This window comes from Branchiostoma belcheri, unplaced genomic scaffold, assembly GCF_001625305.1.
Source record: "Branchiostoma belcheri isolate BF01 breed outbred unplaced genomic scaffold, Haploidv18h27 scaffold58, whole genome shotgun sequence".
Classification (NCBI taxonomy): domain Eukaryota; kingdom Metazoa; phylum Chordata; class Leptocardii; order Amphioxiformes; family Branchiostomatidae; genus Branchiostoma; species Branchiostoma belcheri.
The window spans coordinates 1,157,295-1,178,730 of record NW_017804220.1 but is presented as its reverse complement, the minus strand read 5'-3'; the positions used below and the strand labels follow the sequence as shown (position 1 = coordinate 1,178,730).

General features: G+C 39.5%; 2 protein-coding genes across 3 annotated transcripts in view; one reads left to right on the top strand and one right to left on the bottom strand.

Annotated features, from left to right (window-relative positions):
- LOC109481875 (DNA damage-binding protein 1-like) overlaps positions 1 to 5,252 on the top strand; it is a 30,121-nt gene extending 24,869 nt beyond the window's left edge. The window contains exons 22-27 of the mRNA XM_019784506.1: positions 399 to 518; positions 1,463 to 1,572; positions 2,113 to 2,198; positions 2,766 to 2,952; positions 3,692 to 3,815; positions 4,615 to 5,252. Of these exons, the coding sequence (XP_019640065.1) occupies positions 399 to 518; positions 1,463 to 1,572; positions 2,113 to 2,198; positions 2,766 to 2,952; positions 3,692 to 3,815; positions 4,615 to 4,698 (711 nt within the window). The 3' untranslated portion in view covers positions 4,699 to 5,252. The remainder of the gene's footprint in view (positions 1 to 398; positions 519 to 1,462; positions 1,573 to 2,112; positions 2,199 to 2,765; positions 2,953 to 3,691; positions 3,816 to 4,614) is intronic.
- Positions 5,253 to 9,456: 4,204 nt separating this feature from the next.
- Positions 9,457 to 21,434, bottom strand: LOC109481836 (nucleobindin-2-like). 2 transcript variants are annotated; one of them, XM_019784456.1, is made up of 13 exons: positions 21,317 to 21,434; positions 19,733 to 19,856; positions 19,220 to 19,339; positions 18,455 to 18,590; positions 16,994 to 17,109; positions 15,261 to 15,446; positions 14,627 to 14,714; positions 14,346 to 14,404; positions 13,734 to 13,826; positions 13,120 to 13,215; positions 11,957 to 12,127; positions 10,222 to 10,384; positions 9,457 to 9,658 (listed from the first exon to the last, which is right to left on the bottom strand). In XM_019784456.1, exons 2-13 carry the CDS (start codon positions 19,853 to 19,855, stop codon positions 9,531 to 9,533), a joined length of 1,479 nt encoding a protein of 492 aa, XP_019640015.1. In that variant the 5' UTR covers position 19,856; positions 21,317 to 21,434; the 3' UTR covers positions 9,457 to 9,530. The 2 variants fall into 2 exon arrangements, with proteins under 2 accessions (XP_019640015.1, XP_019640016.1); XM_019784457.1 differs by having other exon boundaries at positions 11,978 to 12,127.
- Between the last annotated feature and the right edge of the window lie 2 nt (positions 21,435 to 21,436).

Below are 21,436 nucleotides of genomic sequence, written 5' to 3'. Positions count from 1 at the left end.
TAAACCAGATAGTGAGTGTGAGTGAGTGTGAGTTGGCTCAGCCAAACAGTACCAGACCTCTCTGAACACCAGCCAACCACAGTCGACCTTGCTCCCGACCTACATTATACTCCTAACCAATGTTGGGGGAGTTTGGCTAATGTTCAGGAGGCCATATTCTACCATACATGTACATGTATATATTCTACCATATGTAATGGGCTCTAAGCCTGAGATTTCTGTCTTTTTGGTGCGTTACAATCATTATGGGTTAGCAGAAAAACCTGTCCAGTCCGGGAGGCTAAAAAACAGTCCTGGCTTCATAAGACATCAGTTGTGTTCACAGGTGTTGTGTTATCTTCTTCCAGGTGCGTTTGTTTGAGTGGACAGCTGAGAAGGAGCTGCGTGTGGAGTGTAACCACTATAACAACATCCTGGCCCTGTACCTGAAGACTAAAGGTGACTTCATCCTGGTGGGAGACCTCATGAGATCTGTCACCCTACTGGCCTACAAACCCATGGAGGGGTGTTTTGAGGAGGTTGGTGTTTTGTTTGTTTCCAGTAAGGCCATGTTGATTTGATTATATGGATGACATCTACACGCGCATGGATTTTCGGCCATTTAAAAAAGAAAGTTTTCAACCATACTGTAAATCGTACAAAACAGTTTTAAAAAATAGCAAATATATACCGTAAAAAAAAACATTGGAAAATGATACCAATATCGTACAATGCCAAAATCAATAAAAAAGACGAAAATGTAAAGAAATGAATTTGAAGACTAGACTGATTATTCGCCAAACCATATTCTGTGTCATTTGTTCAACCTTCAAAACCACGTAGATTTCATAATGAAAGCAACTTTTTTTGGACCAAACTTTTTTTTTATTTGCATGCTTGCATCAGTTTTGAGGTTCCCAGAGGATGTCATCCATATAATCAAATCAACATGGCCTTAACCAGACAAAAAATGTCCAGACTAGATGCAAAATAACTAATAAACCTGGTGGACAAACCAAGTACTAAGTATTATACCAGCTCAAAAAAGAACAAGAAATAGTCATGTCTTAAGTACCAGAGTTATCAACCAAGAATTGAGGTGTTCAAAAGCTCATTCGTTCCTAGAACTATCACAAAGTGGAACTCACTGTCACCTAGTACAGTAGGGGCATTGTCATTAAATAGCTTCAAACAATGTTTGGAGTTAGATGTTCAAAAGTTAGGAATAACGAGTCGATCAGTATAATGTAACCAGCTGCCTGCCCTCAAATCTGGTGTGTTACGCCAAGGGGCGGTTATACGGGCTATACAGATATAGAGACAAGCAAAAATACCTCTAGTCCCGCGAAAACTGATGCGTATTTCGTGGCCTGTGCTGTACTACGAACAAATTTTCTGCAAACATGGGAAATTAAAGACTTGAGGAATGTTCCATTACTATATTTTCATGGGTTGTGCATGTACATGTACCTGTATGTTCCAGATTGCCCGTGACTTCAACCCCAACTGGATGAGTGCTGTAGAGATCTTAGACGATGACAACTTCCTTGGCGCAGAAAACTCCTTCAACTTCTTCACCTGTCAGAAGGACAGGTCAGTTCTACATCCTTCTGTCACAGTGATATAGTTAGTACAAATCTTAAAGAAAAGTCTTTCTTAATTGTAAGTTTCTAAAAAGCTACCTTGCATCCTATGCACTGGCAGTATACATGTAGGTTTTCTTGATGCCTCATAACTTCGACATGAATTTTGCTTATTAATAACTATCTTTACCACTGGATAGGGAGGTGTTGCTTTTGGTGGGCTCGTCTTTGGGTTTGTTGTATGTTTGTCCAAAAGAGATGGTTGCAGGGAGAGTGGGTGGGTGGATATTTGATTGATTGACAGGGAGGTTAGGCTTGAAGGTGACCCAGCATGTGCCGGGTGGGAGTAATTGGGCAGTACAAGGAGGAATTCAGGAAGGGTTGGACTGTGTGTAATACCTGTCATAATATAACTGTTATATTCTGATAAACCATAATATAATCCCATCCACGGTTCCAGTAAACCAATCTCCAACATCCAAAACACTTCCTGGAGGTCTGAAAGCTCAAATTTGTTGTTGTTGTTGTTGTTGTTGTTGTTGTTGTTTAGTGCTGCCACGACAGACGAGGAGCGGCAGCACCTGCAGGAGGTGGGACACTTCCACCTGGGGGAGTTCGTCAACGTCTTCAGACATGGTAGGGGTCCAGGACTCTGCTCTGGGAAAAGGCAAATTAAAGAGAAACGGATTCCTATAAAAACATACACTGCAGAGTAGTGATGGTATTTCTTGTGCATCCAAATTAATGACACCCTTAACGGTTTACATGAGTTCTGCCAAAATGCTATGCCTAATACAGTACAGGTCCAAGATAAGCCTTGTGAAAAACTACATTTGTGTAGCAAGTTGCCCAAGAGGAAGCCTCTTTCTTCCTACTATTGTGCATAGTCCAATGGTTAGCAACCCTGCCTCTGGACTAAGAGGTTGGGAGTTCGAATCCCAGCTGTTGTCGCTGACCCAACATGCATGCTACTGTAAAGGGTCAGAATCTTATCCTTAAGCTGTGGTCCTCTGTAAATTGTGCTTTTTTGAAAAGTAGCTAGGGGGATTTCCACGGTACAATGAACCTATAAATGCTGTACATACAGTGTATGTACAGCATTTATAGGTCACACTATAGTTGTAGGAGATTAGCTCTTCAGTGAGCTAAAACTGATCACCTTCTTTCCTGCTACCAAACTCATAACCTGTCCCCACCCCACAGGTTCTCTGGTGATGCAGCACCCTGGGGAGACGTCCACCCCCACCCAAGGGTCGGTCCTGTTCGGCACGGTGAACGGGGCGGTCGGTCTGGTCACCCAACTTCCCGCTGACTTCTTCAACTTCCTGCAGGAGGTTCAGAACAAGCTGACCAGAGTCATCAAGTCTGTCGGCAAGATTGAGCACTCATTATATCCTTTCTCAAGTTAGGAAATTAATCATAATAATCATATAGAATACATGTACATAATAGTAAGAAGTCTGGGGTTGTGTGGTGTAATCGGTAGCATGTTCGGCTAGGTACCAAGAGGTCCCAGGTTATTATTAATATGATTATTATTATTATTAATCATAATAATCATATAGAATACATGTACATAATAGTAAGAAGTCTGGGGTTGTGTGGTGTAATCGGTAGCATGTTCGGCTAGGTACCAAGAGGTCCCAGGTTTGAATCCTACCATGATGTCACCGATCTTGTGCCTTGGGAAAGGCAATGTACAACTACAAGTTTCCTCACTTCACTCAGGTGGAAATGAGTACCTACATTTGTAGTTTTGGTCAGGGACGTCCCTCGGATAGGACGTTAAATGGAGGTCCCGTGTTAGGGGAGAGCCATACCCCACTCACATACTCACATTAAAGATCCCACCACACACGCATCAAAAAGAGTACAATCATGTACATGTCCTTTCCGGTGTGAATGGTTCAAACCTTACAGTCCAGTCTTGTGCAGCTTGTACATTTGTACTTACAAACAAACAACACGTGTATTCCATAACACCTGAGGCACCAGCCCGACCACGGGTCGGATTACACTGTAGTGTAAAAATAACTGCCAGTAAGAAAGACATTCTTTTCTTCATGTTTTGGACACTGATGGGTTGGTAAGTCTGTACATGTATGTTGTTTCCTTGACCACTTTATTACCTGGCGGTCGTTCAACACGGAGAGAAAGACGGAGGCCTGTCAGGGGTTCATCGATGGTGACCTGATCGAGAGTTTCCTGGACCTGTCAAGGGACAAGATGCAGGAGGTTGTGCAGGGGCTACAGGTAGGGGGCGCTATTACACTACCAGCTGGAAAAGGTCTGAAAGATACCATTTTGGGAATTACTAGTATTCGGTCGTACCTATTGTTATTGGGGTTTGAAAATGAAAGGGTCTTCATTGGACTTGCCCTAATGTGCATCATTTCTATGCAGATGCCAGGGGCTGGAAACATAAAAGGGTTGACTTTCCTCTTGCATTCTGTTGCAAAGTAAACAAATGAGAGTCCATTCATTTCCTTGCATAATTAGCCCAGAAGTGAACAAAGAAGAACCTTCTTTCAATCCCCGCAACCACTCAGAAGCAATAGAGAAGTCCTATTATTATTATTAACCTTGCTTGAGTAATCCCCCAAATGGTAGCTTTCAGACCTTTTTCAGTTGGTAGTGTTATTGTATTTTGTCAGACCCTTAGTATACCTCTTTCCTCATCACCTCAACGAAAAGCAGCCTGCAGGCAGATTCAAGCTTTTCGTGTCAAACAAAGGTTCAAGCAAAGAAAAAGCAGAAGTCTTACAAGTTTTCTCATGCCTCTCGGATGGAAGTACTGTTTTGGACGGTGCAAATTTATGCTTGGTTTGTATGTTTGTGTTCCAAAGTGAGTGGGTGAAGATTGTAAAGTTTCACTTGATTGTCAGGGTATGACCCAGTATGCCCAGTGGGTTCAAGAATGTGGTTGCCAGGAGTGTATGAAACAATAACTATAAATTACATTCAATTTGGTAAGCATGATGTCCCTATACATGTAAATGCATTGTTTGTAATCTCAAAAATCATAACTTAGTAGTACTTTTTTCTTTTTCAGATGGATGATGGTAGTGGCATGAAGAGAGAATGCACCGTGGAAGATCTCATTAAGTTAGTAGAGGAGCTCACTCGCATTCACTGATGATGCTGGACAGTAAAGTACAATGTAATTCGCAAAAAATCCCCCATCTGATCAGTGGTAGAGTCCATTTGAAGTAACATGAGCAAGGGAAGCGCCTCTTTGGTTGGATCGTTCTATTGGAAGGATAGGGGTGTCAAAACATTTGCCTTTTGGGAGGATTGTGTGAAGACACGAATGACAGTGTATGATTGTGTCTGTAACAAAAATAGGTTATGGCCAATAGTCAAAATGAACATCAAGGTAATACAATGTGCAGCAACTACAGTGTATAAATAAAGTAGCCTCCTGCAAGACTTCTAGGCAGCGTTAGCTTTTACGTGTGGCTAGTGGTTTCTTTTCAGGGAAGGGCCTTGTTACGTGGGAGAGCTGTATCCATCTAGAAAGCTGTATTGCACAAACTAAAGAGAGGCGTAACTTCCTCCGTTGCACAAGTCCTTCTGGTGCATTAGCTTGTGTAAAAAGAATCGCACTGTCGCCCGAAAATAAACTCCACTGCTTAGAAGTCTGCAAAAGAGGCTAAATTAGCATTGCCATTTTTTATCTTCTACCCCCCCCCCTCCTGCCCCGGAAAAATCCTCATCCTTTACCAAAATTAAAAACAGTTTTTCGATTTTTTGTTATAAAAGTCTTCAGAGTTTTACAAAGCTTAGATGTGTTACTTAAACATATTATGGGAAATGTACCCTTGTAGGAGAGTTCTTTCTGAAGCTGAGAAGCAAGGTCCTGCACAAGGAATGTAGCAAACATTGTACACAGTCAGATAACTTAACAGAACAACAGTTATTGTTTTTATGCAGTGAATTCTACACGATTTCTAAGGGAACATTTTGTTAAAAACAGCTAGTATTTAAACCATAACACTTACTTCTTTCTTTGTATGGTAGAAGTGGTAAGTACACCTCACTTCTTTGTATAGCAGTACACTGCCTTTGTTTTTCCTTAAAATTTATAGTAGCAAAGAAACATTAAGCCAAGAGGTTAATCATGTGATAGGGACTTACACATGTACGTTAGTTGATCAGTTTCTTTTACACACAAAAAAAGTTTGATTAGAAAATGGTAATAACTTACCAGCAAGTATTTGGAATGCTTGTTGCTGTTGTCGATGTACAAATGTTCTAAAGAATTAAACAGAAACTTAAAGAAGTGTGTTTTTTATTCCTTGCGTTTGTGTGTTCAAAAGTTTTCATAATTAATAAGTGTAGAAAATAATGAGAGAATTCATTTTCACTGCTTCCAGTCATTTATTACATTTTGCCCCATGGGGTGCAGAGGAAAATGCATATGACCTGCCCACTAAAGAACACTACCCCTACATACACATATGCAGCGTGGTCTATACAAGCTAAGTCATCATACAGAATTTTGCATATGAACATATACATCACTACCAACTGATACATCGATCATAATACACTTCTGCAGTGTTTCCTCTACATTGTTACAATGATATCGTGTATCTTGAGCAAGTCCTTTTTCATACACATGTTATCTCATTCAAAGTTTGATACAAGTCTTGAAAATTAACAAAAGTCATCTATAACTTTGCTTAGGTCTCTACTGTACTACAGAATTCACTGGAGGGGTACATGTACATGTACGTGACTGATTCTTGTTTTTTAGTCAGCAATAAACTTTTTCTTGGTACATTCAAATTCATCTGTAGATGAGCGCTTGAGAGACTTCAATACGTGTGTTTGTACATGTGCCCAGTATAGACAATATGGGACACAGAAGTAGTCACCATGGCCAGGTGGTACAGTACTTATTATATATATATAAGGCCACACCGATTTAATTTTATGGATGACATCCGCGCGCGCATTGATTTTCGCCAGATCTCAAAAAAAAAAAAAAGGATCACGTATTCCGAGGCTCTGGCCTGGCTTTAGGCCTGGGTAGTGCATGGTGGTGATAACTCTGGTTGACGGCAGCCAGGCTACCGAAGCTCCAAGACTCAAGAACTCAGTACATACGTACAGCAGTGTCGATTCATATATTCCGCAAAAATCCAGCATGTGTCGGCCTGTCGTATACGTCGCTATGTAATGCGCCAAATTCACAATACCAGGTTTGTATTCCTGTGGTTTTGTAGCATTTTTATTTTGGCCGGATTTTTTTTTTTCGCCCGCGCCACTAGTTTGGGGTCTTCAGAGGATGTCATCCATAAAATTAAATCGGTGTGGCCTAAATGATTGTACATGTATTAAAAGGTGGTTACTAGACAATACAAGTTTGACTGAACTGTAAATTGATGGTAACCACTTCTTCAATTGGCTCTTGCTAGGAAGCTCTGGTCATCCCAACTATCCATAAGGACACAACTTCTATCAACAACAGCACATCCGCAGAACGTACTGCACCTATGCAAAAAATCAGATTTTCGTGCAGGTGCAGTACATGTATGTTCTACTGACATGCTATCATTAGCTGGTAGAAAACCTTGCTTGGTACAATCATGTGCATGACATTGTAAGTGTACTTGGAAGGATTCAGATCATGGCACTGACAATTTATTTTTTAACTCAACAATGTTTCACATTATACTCAATATCTTGTACACTGTTTTTAATACACTAAAGGTAACGGAACCCCATTATATTGTCCACCTGTCTATTATATGAAAGTTCAATCGTCAACGTACACATACATGTAGTACATGTGTGTAACCTGCCACCATTGCATATATGTAACATCCGTGTCCACAATATCACCAGGGTCCATAATATCGCCACCTTGAGAAAAAGTGTGCTTGAAGATATTTTTACTGCAACATACCCTAGGTATGTACATTTGAGGTGTGCAGGAGTGCATACCAAAAGTATGTTACAGTAAAAATGTCTTTAAGCTAACTTTTTCTCAAGGTGGCGATATTATGAACCCTGGTGATATTATGGACACGGATGTTACTTGCAAAATGGATGACATTTATGCTTTGCCAAAACCAGATTAATATAATATTCTTGTCACCAGATGAATCCAAACATTGATCATATTTGATTTGGAGATCACTGAAAAAACTATTAACTATTGATGGGATGATTATAATATTCACCTTGATGTCACAGACACCTTTTTCTAGGGTAACATGTGGTAGTTAAAGGCACCCGAAGCAATTTTAGGACGGTAAAACTGGAATTTAAGTTAATTTTCTGGTCTTTTTTTCACATTGTAAGCTCAATCCTATGGCATTCTGACATGTGAGGAAAAAATGTGTGTCCCTGACAAAATTGGTTGCTGGCTGGTTGGTTCTAGCTATTTATTGGTGGCACCAGAAATAAACTTATTATAAAGAGACTCCTCATGTTTTGGGGCTATTTCAAACACTTCAAAGACGTAGTATGAATATTAATCAATAATGTGCAAAGAGATGGCAGTAAATGTCAATATCAAACATTTAATCCAGAATATAATTTTTTGCAGCCTTGAAATTGCTTTGGGTGACTTGAAGAAAACTCCAACATACAAATCATTAATTGTCTAAACAATCCTGTAACATTTAACAACTAAACTGTACATAAATATTCTATCATAATATGTCTTCTCATTCCGACTAATAAGATACCCTTTTCACCAACTGGACAAAAATGCTGAAACGGCCAGTTGAAAACTAGCAATTGCACATCAATATAGAACAAATCAACAACAAAACAGCCCCTCTTAGATACTTAATGCAATAACCAATGCACATACATGTACATACACTACTTTACTACAGCTTCTAGAATATTTTGTGGTAACTGATAGTATGACATTGTCACATTCCTAAAGTTCCAGTAATTGGGATGTGCAAATATAGAAGAAATTAATAATTATAATTTTCTAAAGTTGAAATGAGATGTACATGTAAAGCCAGGTAGACACCCCATAACAGTGCATGTGCAGCGATTTGTTACATTTATTCTTTCATCATATGTCAAATTCTTGTTACTAATTTGACTCATATTGAGAATATGAAATTAAAAAAAAACAGGATAGCATGGTAAATTTCAACTGAAAAATAGGAAGCTTAAAGCTACTAGTATTCAAGATCCTAAGTTAAGACAACGGCAATGCTCTTCTGATCTGAAAACAGGGACATGTAGATTTAGGTTGATACACAGTGCACCAGCCTTTTCTTTGGTATCATTTTCTTCCATGTACAAAATGTACATGCATGTCAGACAAGATACCTTTTTAAGTTTACTGTTTGGAGAAAGTGCTCCTGGTCTATTTGTCTGTTTCTATTTGACAGTTTTAAGTAAAAAAAATCAAATTTCCTTAGGAAGAAAATTTCCACTGTCAACAGAAGTACAAAGAGAAAAAAAAGAACAAATGACTCAGTAAAAACCCTCCAATTCCAACTTCCCATTATGAACCCTTCACAAGGAATTTTGTCCTTTTGAATTTTGTCCTTTCCTAAGCAACACCAATTTAATAAGTTGGTTCTCAGATTTGCCCACTTCGTGATTTAGGATTTGCAAAAAAAAGGTTTTGAATCGATTCCAAAATACTAATATTTTGGTCCAAGCGGAAAGCTCCTTGCCTTCCAAGTTGTACATGTACATGTAGTTTTATCCATCTATCAATGCATTGGTTTGATAAAAAGGTTAAAATTCATTGTTTGAATTATAAACAAGCCTTGTATTTTTACCTCAGGGCACCTATCATAGCTTTTTGGGCTATCAGGCCTAGGTCTGTTTCTGTTTCATTTTTTTCCCCATACCCCCCTCACTTCATATTTTTTCTGAAAAAATCAGAGAACCAACAAATAAAATTGGTGTTGGTATTTTGTTGATGAAAAATGACTTTTTGAGCCCACCCCAGCACCAGCCTTGATCCAAAGCCAGGACTTATGATGCCGGTTGCTGTGCCTCCTGATGCTGCACCTGTTCCTCTCCCAGCTGTCCCTCAGGTGGCAGGTTCCCACCTACAGCCACGGCATCTGCTGCTACAGCTGCAGCTACAGGCTCATGCATCTCTGTGGGGGTGGGGAGGAGTGACATTAGGATGAATATTTTTTTCACTGACATAATGTGTAACATTGCAAATTACCTGAAGCACACAAATTTGCCTGCAACACTCAGAGAGTCAGAATGTACAGGAGGCATGCCTCACACTAAAGACTGTTAAATAGAAACCATAACACATCTATGGGTAGGTAGGAGGGCCATTGTAAAGAACTGGGATGATGCAAGCATATTCACATAGTTACAGAATTGGAGCAATGCAAATACAATCAATATGTATATACATGTATAGTCATTGTTTTTATTAAAAGTACATGCACACGTAACATTTCTTATCAATTTTTGCTTCTTAGTTTAATGTGCCCTGATTTTTATTTCGGGGACAAAGCCTAAGTTGCTTTTGACATAAAAAACAATGGTTATGTCATTATGATAATTTTCTATGCCCTATATTGTAATTCTGTCATGGGCCAAGCCCTAGTACTGCCATGGGCCTATCATGTACAACATGTACATTTAGTATACTGTAGTTGGCCATGACAACAAAAAAATCATGCTACATCTGAAAACTGACCTGCGGGCTGCCCCCCCTCCCCATCTGCGGCATGTTGTGCCACCTCGGCTGGCACGGCGTCCTGTCCCGCCGCGGCCTGGTCCGACTCCTGGTTAGTCTCCACGGCAACCTGCTGACCCTGAGCCTCCGCCTGTCTCTCCTGCTCCTGACTCATCTGAACCACCTGCAAAATACAAACAAATAAACAAATAAAGAACACATACATGTACCTTAAGAAGGCATGTTTAGTTAAAAGCTCCCTTGGCACATTTTTTTTGATTTTTCAATGTTGAAATTGTGTGTGTTAAATTGAAAGGAGCTTAGGCCTAGGAAAAACAGTTGTGTTTCCTGTTTCCTGAGTGACACTAGCAAAAACTGCCAACCCAAGCCTTTTTTTGTGCGACTGTGGACCCCTACAACTTAAAAGTACAAGGGTCAAAAATTTTACTTTCAAATTGTTAAACTGTATTTTACTATAACTTGGATCACTACTAGGTATATAGAGGTCGTCAAAGTCTAAAAAAAAAAGATAATCTCTAAAGTATCTACCAACCTCTAGACTAAAACAGTAAACACAACATTTTTTTCAAAGGTCTTATTAAGAAATGGAAATGAGAAGTGAAAAGTGTAAGTAAGAGGGTGAAAGAAATGCTATGTACATGTACATTAAACATATACAAAATTGGGAAAATGATGCATGACTTAGTCTAAAAGTCCATGCGACAGCCCAACTAGAAAACTACATGTAAGTCACTCAAATGATTTCCCTCAATTTTTTTTATGATGAATCAGATGATGATGATTAAAACTATTGTGTTCTGCAATTCACTTTTGCACACAAACCTGAACAGTCACAAGCTACATGTGTACATTGTATTACAGTGTAAAGCTACATGAGAGTGTGCAGACATACATGTAAAGACAGCAACATATACATGACAGTGGAGAAAAGACATGACATGCCACATGAGTGAATACACCAGGACCTACATGTACTACATTGTACTTTGAAGCCGTAACAAGTCACCAGCATTTTACCACTTTAAAAAAAGCAACTTATTTTTGTGTACAAGTTACATGTATAGGCCGAAGGCAGGTGAATTTGGGATTTTGATCTGCATGACTGTACAGAATAATGGTGAGGGTTTTTTCAAGTTGACATGCTTATAAAAAAAGGCTTCCCCTAGTCTAGACATGGAACACAGTGCAGTGGAACACAGTGCAGTGGGTGTGCACAATAAACAAAAGCAACTTCAGTGAAAAAACATGGGGCTTGAACCTGAACTTTTTCAGAATCTTCAAACTGATGATGTTGAGAAGAAACTACAAAAAAGTGTGCTGTAATTTAAACTTGGTTTCACTGAAAGTCCAATATGTGGTATTACCAAAAAAGTACCAAAAAATGTGACTAAATTGTTGTTATAAAACCTTTCTTCTTCTTTGTAAATGTAAAGACCTTTACGTATTTCCAAAAGTAACATTTTTGACTGTATTATTGCATTAAAGTTGACTTGAAAACAATTTGCTTTCTAATAAACTTGATGAGCATCCAAAGTGTAAATTTCATACAAATTTCTTTTTTTTTCATTTTACGAGTTATTACTTAAATTTACTTTCGAATTGTTAGCTCCAAAATATTGAAAGGATATAATATTACTTTGCCTGTCAGAGGAAGGGAATGGTCCAGGTTACGAGCCCCAAAGAGAAGACCAAAGAAAGAACAGAGAAAGGAGACGGGACAGTTGATGGTTTGGACCTGTTTTTGTTTCATTTTGACCTGCTGAAGTTGCTGTCGTTTCTGCTGGTGCTCGGCGCGCTGCCGGGCCAGTTCTACCTCCTTCTGCCGCAGATCGTCCGCTTCCCTCGCCAGCTGCTGCTCAAACTCTTCAAGTTCTTCTTCTGTGAAGAAGTCTGTCTCATCCAGGGGCTGTGGGTGTAGAGAAGGCAGTTAAGACAAGGTGTTCCTCATAAGGCCACACCAGTAGTAAATTTTATGGATGACGTCCGCGCGCGCATTGATTTTGGCCTGTTCCTAGAAAAAAACAAGAAATTCCGCTTCCTGTAACTATGACCAAAGAGTGACGACAGTGCCGCAATTTTATGCTTTGTTTCTGCAGGCCTGCAAAAATGTGATGAAAGAAACAGGACAGGACGACAACTGCTGTTCCACCTGATTTATTGCTGTTTTGACGATGAATAAAAGACTTCTTGCATGTTACACTGTGTCACCTCATTCAATTTGTGTCCTAACATTTGTCGTCTCTTAGTATATTTCTAATCTAGGCATCTTGTTTTTTAGGGCCCTTCTTGTTTTTTTTCGCCCTCTCGCATTAGATTTAGGGGCTCCAAAGGACGTCATCCATAAAATTTACTTGTTGTGGCCTAATCATAAATCAGGGCTGGAAATACTGGGTGCATGTGCACCTTAGTGCATCCAAAATTGGAGCTGTGCACCCAATTTATTTTCTGTGGGTGCACTGGTGCACCCAAATATTTTTGTAGGTAGTTTTGTACATATCAAATGTATATTACAAAACTACCTACAAAAATATAAATTATAATTATTAATTAATAATAATATACAGGATATTCTTGTCATCTAAGTGTCAGAAATAATAAAATCACATGATAATTGTAGAAGTACTTGTTTAAGATTTTAGTTTAAGTTAGCTCCCATTTCAGATTCCAGCTCAGAAGAGGAGCAGTAAGATCTGTAATTAGGGTTTGTTTTATATGGTGCACCCAAAAACTGTTTTGTGCACCTATTTTTTTTAGGTTGGGTGAACCTGCACCTATTCCTAAAAAAGAATTTCGAGCCCTGTAAATGTCTCTTCTTTTGAACAGGGCGCACATTTATCAATTTGTTATGCATAAAAATGAAAAAAAATGACACAAATCTGATATCTGGTATATTCTCACCTCAAAACTATCCTCTTCCGGCTGCTCAAACTCTTTTCTTTTGGTGGCATCTGAAAATTCCTCAAAGCTCACCATGGAGTCCTTGTTGGTGTCCACCTTGTAGAAAATTGGGTGGGTCAAAAGTCATAATTAGAAATGAATAAGAAAAAAAATACCTCTGTTCTAAAGAAAACTGCTTGGTTGTTGTGTTGTGAGTGCTAGTACATGGGGTCATGTGCCTGTGCATGCGTGTTCGTGTGTGTGTATGTTTGTGTATGTGTGTGTGTGTGTGTGTGTGTGTGTGTGTGTGTGTGTGTGTGTGTGTGTGTGTGTGTGTGTGTGTGTGTGTGTGTGTGTGTGTGTTCGGTTGTGTGTGTGTATTAGCCTGGTTACCAGACCTAAGTTATAGCTCCCGAGTCCTACATTAGGTAACCAGGCTACATGTATGTACATGTATGTATGCCCCATGTGCTTGTCTTTGTTTGCTGGACACTTTCATGCTATCATTAATAAAGAAACAAAGTGATAAGCCTTAATGTTTGTATATGACATGCACACAGGAAGAGATGGCACAAGACAAGACAGGTCACTGTGAACTAAAAGAGTGTCATCAACAAAAGAGCCTGTGAGCCCACCTCTCGTAAGACGTGTTTCCTCATGCGAGCCCTCTCTTCCTCCATCTCTCGCAAGTCATCTTCCTCGTTACTCTCCTTGTAAACCTTCTCCAACTGTCAGTAAGAGAAATGCAATCATGAGACCAAACTTTAACAAACATTCCAACAAGAAACTAGAGATTCAAATAAGATTGCATGATGAAACTTTACACCATGCTATTACACTAATGATTTATGTTTCATACATTCCTGGTGACCACATTGAAGTCAGGGCATATCAGGTCAAAACCCTGTCAATCAAGTGAAACCCAGTTCCCACCCACTCACTTCAGAACCCAAACATACAAAGTACATAAATTAGTAACACCCAAAATAATCCTGCGCCAGATTGCAGGTGGTGCCCATCTCCAGTTCCATAGCCCTTGGGCCACACAGTTATGCAATCACTGTACACCAGCAAGGGGCTAGTCTGCTGATAGTGTTATGTGTTCAACTCCCATACCTTTTCCATTTTTTAATTTTTCGATATGACACAGCCGGGTATCTAATATAAGTTACGACCAAATGCAAGGCAAACACTGTACCCACTTGGCCAAGGCAAGCTTAAATGCAAGCAAAAAACATGCAACATACCTCTTTTTCAAAGAGTGCCTCCAACTCCATTGGATCCAGGTAGCCATCGCCATTTGTATCTTTGGAGGAAAAGAAAATGATTCAAATGCTCGTAACTTGTACTGTAAAAGGGTGGTTTGAACAGATCAAAGCATTATTAGACATTACTCTGCTCATAATTTAGTATCGAGAGCTCTTTTGAAAGAACTGCTGAACAGTCATAGAAAAATGGTATAGATAAAAGGCTTTGGGGATCTGTTTGGATTGTAGATTGTAGATGATAGTCTAAGACAAGTACTTACCATGCATCCCAAAGAATGCCCTGGGGTTGAAGTCTTCCTTAGCAAGACCATCGGCTTCCCAGACTTCCTCCAGCTGATCTTTGCTGCCCTAAGAACAGACAAAAAGCAATGTAACTGATTATCGTGATGAAGATGGTTGTGGTCATTGAAAATTTATTCTCTCTGAGTGTACTCTCTCGGTTGTGTTGGAATAAGATTTAACATTGTACAATGATTACTCAGGACTCAAAATTCATTTTTGAGAATAGGTGCCCGAAAAAAATTAGGTGTACAAAAAATTTTCTGGGTGCACCATATAAAATATTCTGAGCTTGAATCTGAAATGAAGGCTAACTTCAAAATCTTAAACAAGTACTACATCAAAGATGTTATCATTTTGCTGACACTTAGATGCCAAGAATATCCTTTTACATACTATCCTACATTAATATACTATTACACATTTAATATGTATAAAATACCTACAAAAATATTTGGGTGCACTTAAGTGCACTGACAGAAAAAAATTGGGTGCACAGCTCCAAATTTGAGTGCACTAAGGAGCACATGCACCCAACATTTTGAGCCCTGTTACTACAGACACAGTTGAAGTTTCATGATAACAGAATCATGCCACAAAAGTTATGAGACTTACGGGATGGTTCATCTTGGGGTGGTCCTTGTGTTTGCGCTGCATCTCCTCGTATCTCTCCTGCTCCTTCTTCCTGTCCTCCTCGCTCAGCTGGCTGAGCTTCTCTCTCCGCTGGTGTTCCTTCACCATCTCGTACCTCTTAAACTCCAGGTGCCGCTTCTGGTCGTAGTTCTCCAAGTCCTGGACCACCTGGAACATTCAACAGGACAAGTAGTAAGAAAATTGATAGAAATGTCTACTTCCTAGCCAAAAATTTGACTTTTGAGAACATGTCTCTATCCCATAGCATATTTTGTGAGGCAAAAATGTGAAAAACGGTTGTTTGTTTTGTATCATAGACTGGTTCTACAGTTACTTATTGGTGGTACAAAAATGTAGCTTGATTGGGGGGCTTTTTCGAACAATTTAAGTATGAAATGATGACAAAATGTGCTGTGAAATGACAGTAAATGTCAATGTGAAATGACAGTAAATGTCAATATCAGACAGATTCCTCATCCAAAATGCACTAAAATTGCATTGAATAATTTTTACGGCCTAGCTATGAAAAAATGTTGTATTTTCTGTTTCAGTTCTGAAAAAATAGGGTCAGTAGGTAGAACTTTTTTATGGGTTCACCACACCACGAAGTGGTGGTGAACCCATATTGCTTTTTCTGATGTTTCTTCTCCTCCTTCTCCTCCTTCTCCTCCTTCTCCTCCTTCTTCTCCTGCCATTTTTTAAATGGATTCAGCTTCTTCATTTTAGGGCCTAAGGTCCTGAAATTTGGTATGGAGGTACAGTGGGCAAATACCCCTAGGCGTTTTTTAAATTTTTGTGATACAGGCTTTTAGAATGGTTTTATTTGAGTTTTTTGGCTGTGTTATAGCAAATGTATTACTGTGTTAGTCTGCCGTGTTTACCATGTCTGGGCATGAGTCATCACAATGGAATGCAGGGCATCAACCAATAGGCATGCAGCTTTCCTCTATACTTCTTGCTGATTGGCTGTTGGGATTTAACTTGATTAACACCTGCACAGAGCATTTCCACCTGCACAGAGCATTTCTTGCTGATTGGCTGTTGGGATTTAACTTGATTAACACCTGCACAGAGCATTTCCATACTGACAGTATGTCTTTATTCAAGTGTTTGGTAGGTATTTCAAGCTTTCTGCTCCAGCATTGGAATGCGGGGCATGAATTTTTTTTTATTTTGAAAATCAACAGTTTGCATTATGCAATTAAAAATCCTAACCAATAAAGTAGGGAATAGCTATCCAACTGTTGTTTTAGTTGTATGTTACTTCATATTATAGTTATATCAAATTGAATGTAAATCATTGTTTTCCCTTGTGTTTCTCATTCGTTCCCTGCCATGTGGTAAAATGTGGTGAACCCATCGCTGTATTTGCTCCAAAGCAAATATTGGCCTTTCTAGTTTCTTTTTTTTTTAGACTTTGGCTATCTCCACTGATTCAACTCATACAATGCAGCTTTACAATAAAACTTGCATGAGGACACATACATTTTTGTCAATGTTGGAAAATTGATTTTACAACGTTTCATCATTCAAGTGTCAGATCTTGGAGCTACAGATCTAAGGTCAATCAGACACAAAAAAAGGCTAGGGTTCGCAGTTCTTTCTAGGGTCGGTTGGGAAACATTAATTTCCTAGGCCTTACACAATGTCAAAGCACTTGTGAACAGCTCTACTGTATATTTGAAATTTAAAAAAAAAAAAGATACTGTACGTACTGCCTGGATAAGTTTGTTGAGATCCTCCTCCTCGAATGAGCGAGGGTTGCTGTGGTCCACATGGTTAAACTCCTCGTACATTTTCTTCACATCCCTCAAGTCACCCTGGTGTAATCCTGTTTAACAGAAGATTTAGTTAGAACAGATATTTTGGGAAAGCAGTACCTATTAAGCTCACTTCTATAAAAAAAAATCATCTTTAATATATTGCAAATGAACCAGGAGGTACATGGGAGGTCATATCTCACTGTTTGAATCAACCCCATTGTTTTCCCCTGACATCAACGTCACAGTTGAAACAGACACTTTAATAATAAATCAGATTCTAAGCTTTAGCAAAGAAAAGCCATTTTGATACATTGTATTTAAAATATCTATAAAACACTGGAGTCTAAAGAATGCCAAGTAAGCTACGTCTGGGTAATCCACACAAATACATAAATTATAGGTAGATATGTAGCCGTGGCGACTCTTGACTCGGGCTTACATTGCATTACCCTCAGCAAGAGTCGTGGAAAGATCCATTGGCAGAACTGCACATTTCCCGTTGGCTGCTCGATGCTCCGTTTTTGACCCGGTTTTTTGCTGTCCCGAGCTTCCCTACAATATAACTCCACAATTGGCCGGGTTGCCGATGTTCAGATCGGCCTAAATATTCCACAGCGCGACGGGAAAGTACTAAAATAGCTAGTCGGTACATCCGCGCCGCCATCTTGGATATAGTCGGGAATGTCCGCTACCGCCGTCGGGAACGCTCGGTAGCGCCACGATTACCGAAGCGGGACCGAAAACTCTCCGATCATAACCGGAAAGCCTACCGAGCGTTCCCGACGGCGGTAGCGGACATTCCGGACTATATCCAAAATGGCGGCGCGGATGTACCGACTAGCTATTTTAGTACTTTCCCGTCGCGCTGTGGAATATTTAGGCCGATCTGAACATCGGCAACCCGGCCAATTGTGGAGTTATATTGTAGGGAAGCTCGGGACAGCAAAAAACCGGGTCAAAAACGGAGCATCGAGCAGCCAACGGGAAATGTGCAGTTCTGCCAATGGATCTTTCCACGACTCTTGCTGAGGGTAATGCAATGTAAGCCCGAGTCAAGAGTCGCCACGGCTAGTAGATATGCTGCATGGTTACATGTAGTTTCAAAACTTCTAGGAGACTTCATTCCTGCATTTTTTTTTACATATTCCAACATTTCATGACTAGACATGGTGACGGCACACTCAAGTTATATCAACTTATTTCATGCCGCCACTAACACAGAGGACGGATACAGGACAAGATAATACTCAGGAAAGTCGTGTAAAGTGCCCTTGGGCACAAGATTGGTGGCATGTCAGGACTCGAACCCGGGACCTCTTGGTTCCAAGTCGAGCACGCTGCCACACGTAGTAAATTATGAGTGATGCTGGCTTGCTCACAGACCATTTCACCATGCTGAACGTTCAAACCTACCGTTCCTGCCATTCTGCATGTCCATGCGTACACGCTGCAGTTTGCGCAGTCTGGTGACCTCCGTTCTCTTCAGTTCGTCCAGCTGGGACCGGACGTTGTGCGCCACCAGGTTCAGTTCAGCCGACAGTTTACCAGACTGGAGAATAAGGATACAGAAACATTTAAATACAAAGCTTCATATTTCCCATAGAAACTGGCAAACGTAACCAGACTCCTGTAAAAGATAGGCTCTGTAAGGTTTGTAACTGTGAAAGGGACAGAAGATGAAATATATTTTCAGGGCTCGAAATTCATTCTTGGGACTAGGTGCACTGGTGCACCCAACCTAATAAACCTAAAAAAATATCTTAGGTGCAAAATTTAAAAAATATTGTCAGCAAAAGCTTATGTTATTCATTAAGAAAAATAATAGCAATGATTTTATTATTTTTCAGACACTTAGATGTTAAGACTATGTTGTCTGCTATACCATTTAACATCTTTAGATACATAAACCTATGAAAATATTGGGGTGCACTGGTGCACCCACAGACAAAAATTACTAGTAAGTGCACAGCTCCAAATTTGGGTGCACTAAGCTGCACACTACACCCAGTATTTCGAGCTCTGATTTTGCTCTTCAGGGCTCTCCCCATGCAACGAAGCAATGGTGCTCCCACTCTCCACAAAATCCTACCACATCTCCCAAAATAACTTAAAAGAATGTACATGTACATATGCATAGCATGGCATACTTAAAAGGATATGTAAGACTTTGTAATATACCTTGATGTCCTCAATGTCAGCCTCTTGAAGCTTTTTCTTGAACTCAGGATCAGTTTCCAGGACTCTGACCACCTCCTGAAGGTAGCTGTCATAATGTAGCCCTGTGTCCTGGGACTCTTCCTGTTTAGGAAGTACACATTGTAAGTACAGCATCGAGAACACAAGATGGATGGAATGGATGGATGGATGGATGGATGGATGGATGGATGGATGGATGGATGGATGGATGGATGGATGGATGGATGGATGGATGGACGAATGAATGGAAATGAAGGAATGAAATGTGCTGCAGCAAAATTCCGTCAAATGACAGAAAGATGGACACTGACTAGAAAACTGGTATGCCCCTTTGTTAAACTGAATGAATGTCTACTTATCAGATTAAAGTTAAACTTGGCAGACTAAAGGTTGAAGATATGTTACATAATAGATATCTGTACCGGCAAACAAACTTGCACTCAGTTGTTTCTGTGAAATCGTGATGTAAGAAGTTAGGAACTATTTTCGTTCTACCTTCTTCTCTGTCTCATTCTCTTCCACTTGCTGCTTCTTGGGGTCGACCGGTGCAAGCATGGCATCATGGGATACCAGCAGCACCAGGGCTGCCAGCAGCAGACATCGTCTCAGGGTCAACATCCTGAAAAATCACACACAAATTAAATTAAAAGGACAGTTCAATACAGGTACAACTTTTCAAGGAAAGCACTTTTTTCTTTTAGGTAAACTTGTATAGGTCCAGGTCTGGCCCTGTATCAAAACTGTATCCACTGTTACCTGATTTTTTTTCCAGAATGGAGATCTGCATTTTTAGTCTGAATGATTTTTAAATTTGATTTTTGCCTTTGTTTGAATGAAGGAATCCTGTTCAGGGCTCGAAATACTGGGAGGTGCAATGAATTTTTTTCTGTGGGTGAAATATCTATCTGTGGCTGAAAATGCTGCCTTCAATCAAACTGATATTGATAGAGTATCAAAGATTAGTTCTGTCAGTGTGTGACGTCTGTATTTAAATTCCTGACACGTTTCTTATCAGTGAGGTTGACAGATCACTGACAGGTGACAAATTGTCGACTGTCTGTCAAGGACCTCCTTGATAGGAACAACTGACATCCTTGAATCTTCTTCCTTGATATAAAAACTGTGTGATGTCTCAGACATCATGTCTGTATAAGTTTACATTTTGACATTTTTCTTGTAAACATGGTTGATACATGTCAAACACAGATCAAGGAGGTTGATTTTAAACCTTGTATTCAACCTCCTTGCACAGATCCTTGATAGGAAGAAAATACATCATTGAATCCGTTTTCTAATGATATAGAAATCAAACTGATAGGTTAATTATCAAAGATCAGATCTGTCTAATGTCTGTATAATTTTACACATTGACCTTTTCTTATGTGGATGATGCATGCAAATCTCAGATAGCTGACAAATTGTATCTAGTGTCTGTCAAGGATTTTACATACAAACATTTGTGGAACCATATCTCAGCAACCAACAACTCAAGATATTGGCTTAGATTTAAAATCATTATTTGAGAAAAGGGTATTATGGTTGTTTCTTTTTAATTTTGGTTGGAATACCAAGATTTACCTATTTTACAACAATTATGTTCTATTTTACAACAATAATGTTCAAACGCAATGTCCAAACGTCTTGATTACAAAAATCGTCAACGTGTACATTTCCTATTCGTCAGATAACCCCACACCCACGCAAAGAAAAATCGCTGAACATTAGCAAATTATTAATGCATTAGTATTTAGTTATGATAATCATCTACTTGAACTGATTTTAAAATGGTTTGTTCAAATTATCAGAATTCATACTTAAAGCAATGATTATCAAAAACCTATTGAACCCAAATTAAAGTACATCCATGAATACACATTTTGACTTGGCGTCCATATGGCTTCTCAGAACGCGACGTTTTTTGACAAACATGTTACTGAATCCGTGATGTTTCGAACCCTCTTAAAATAAATTTGAAGCAGATAACGATTGAATTCTTAATCAGATGTATAGATGATGGCTGTGTTTATCGTTTTAATTAAGAATTTTTGTTAAAAAGCAGTTAAAAACGGCAGAACTCACCTTGTATTTAGAAGGAAAATGAAGGGATGTTGTCTTCTTTTCTTCCTGTATGTGAAATGAACACGTCGGCATTCGGGGCAAAGGTCAACATCTGCACCAATCTCACAGCCGTCTGTTACC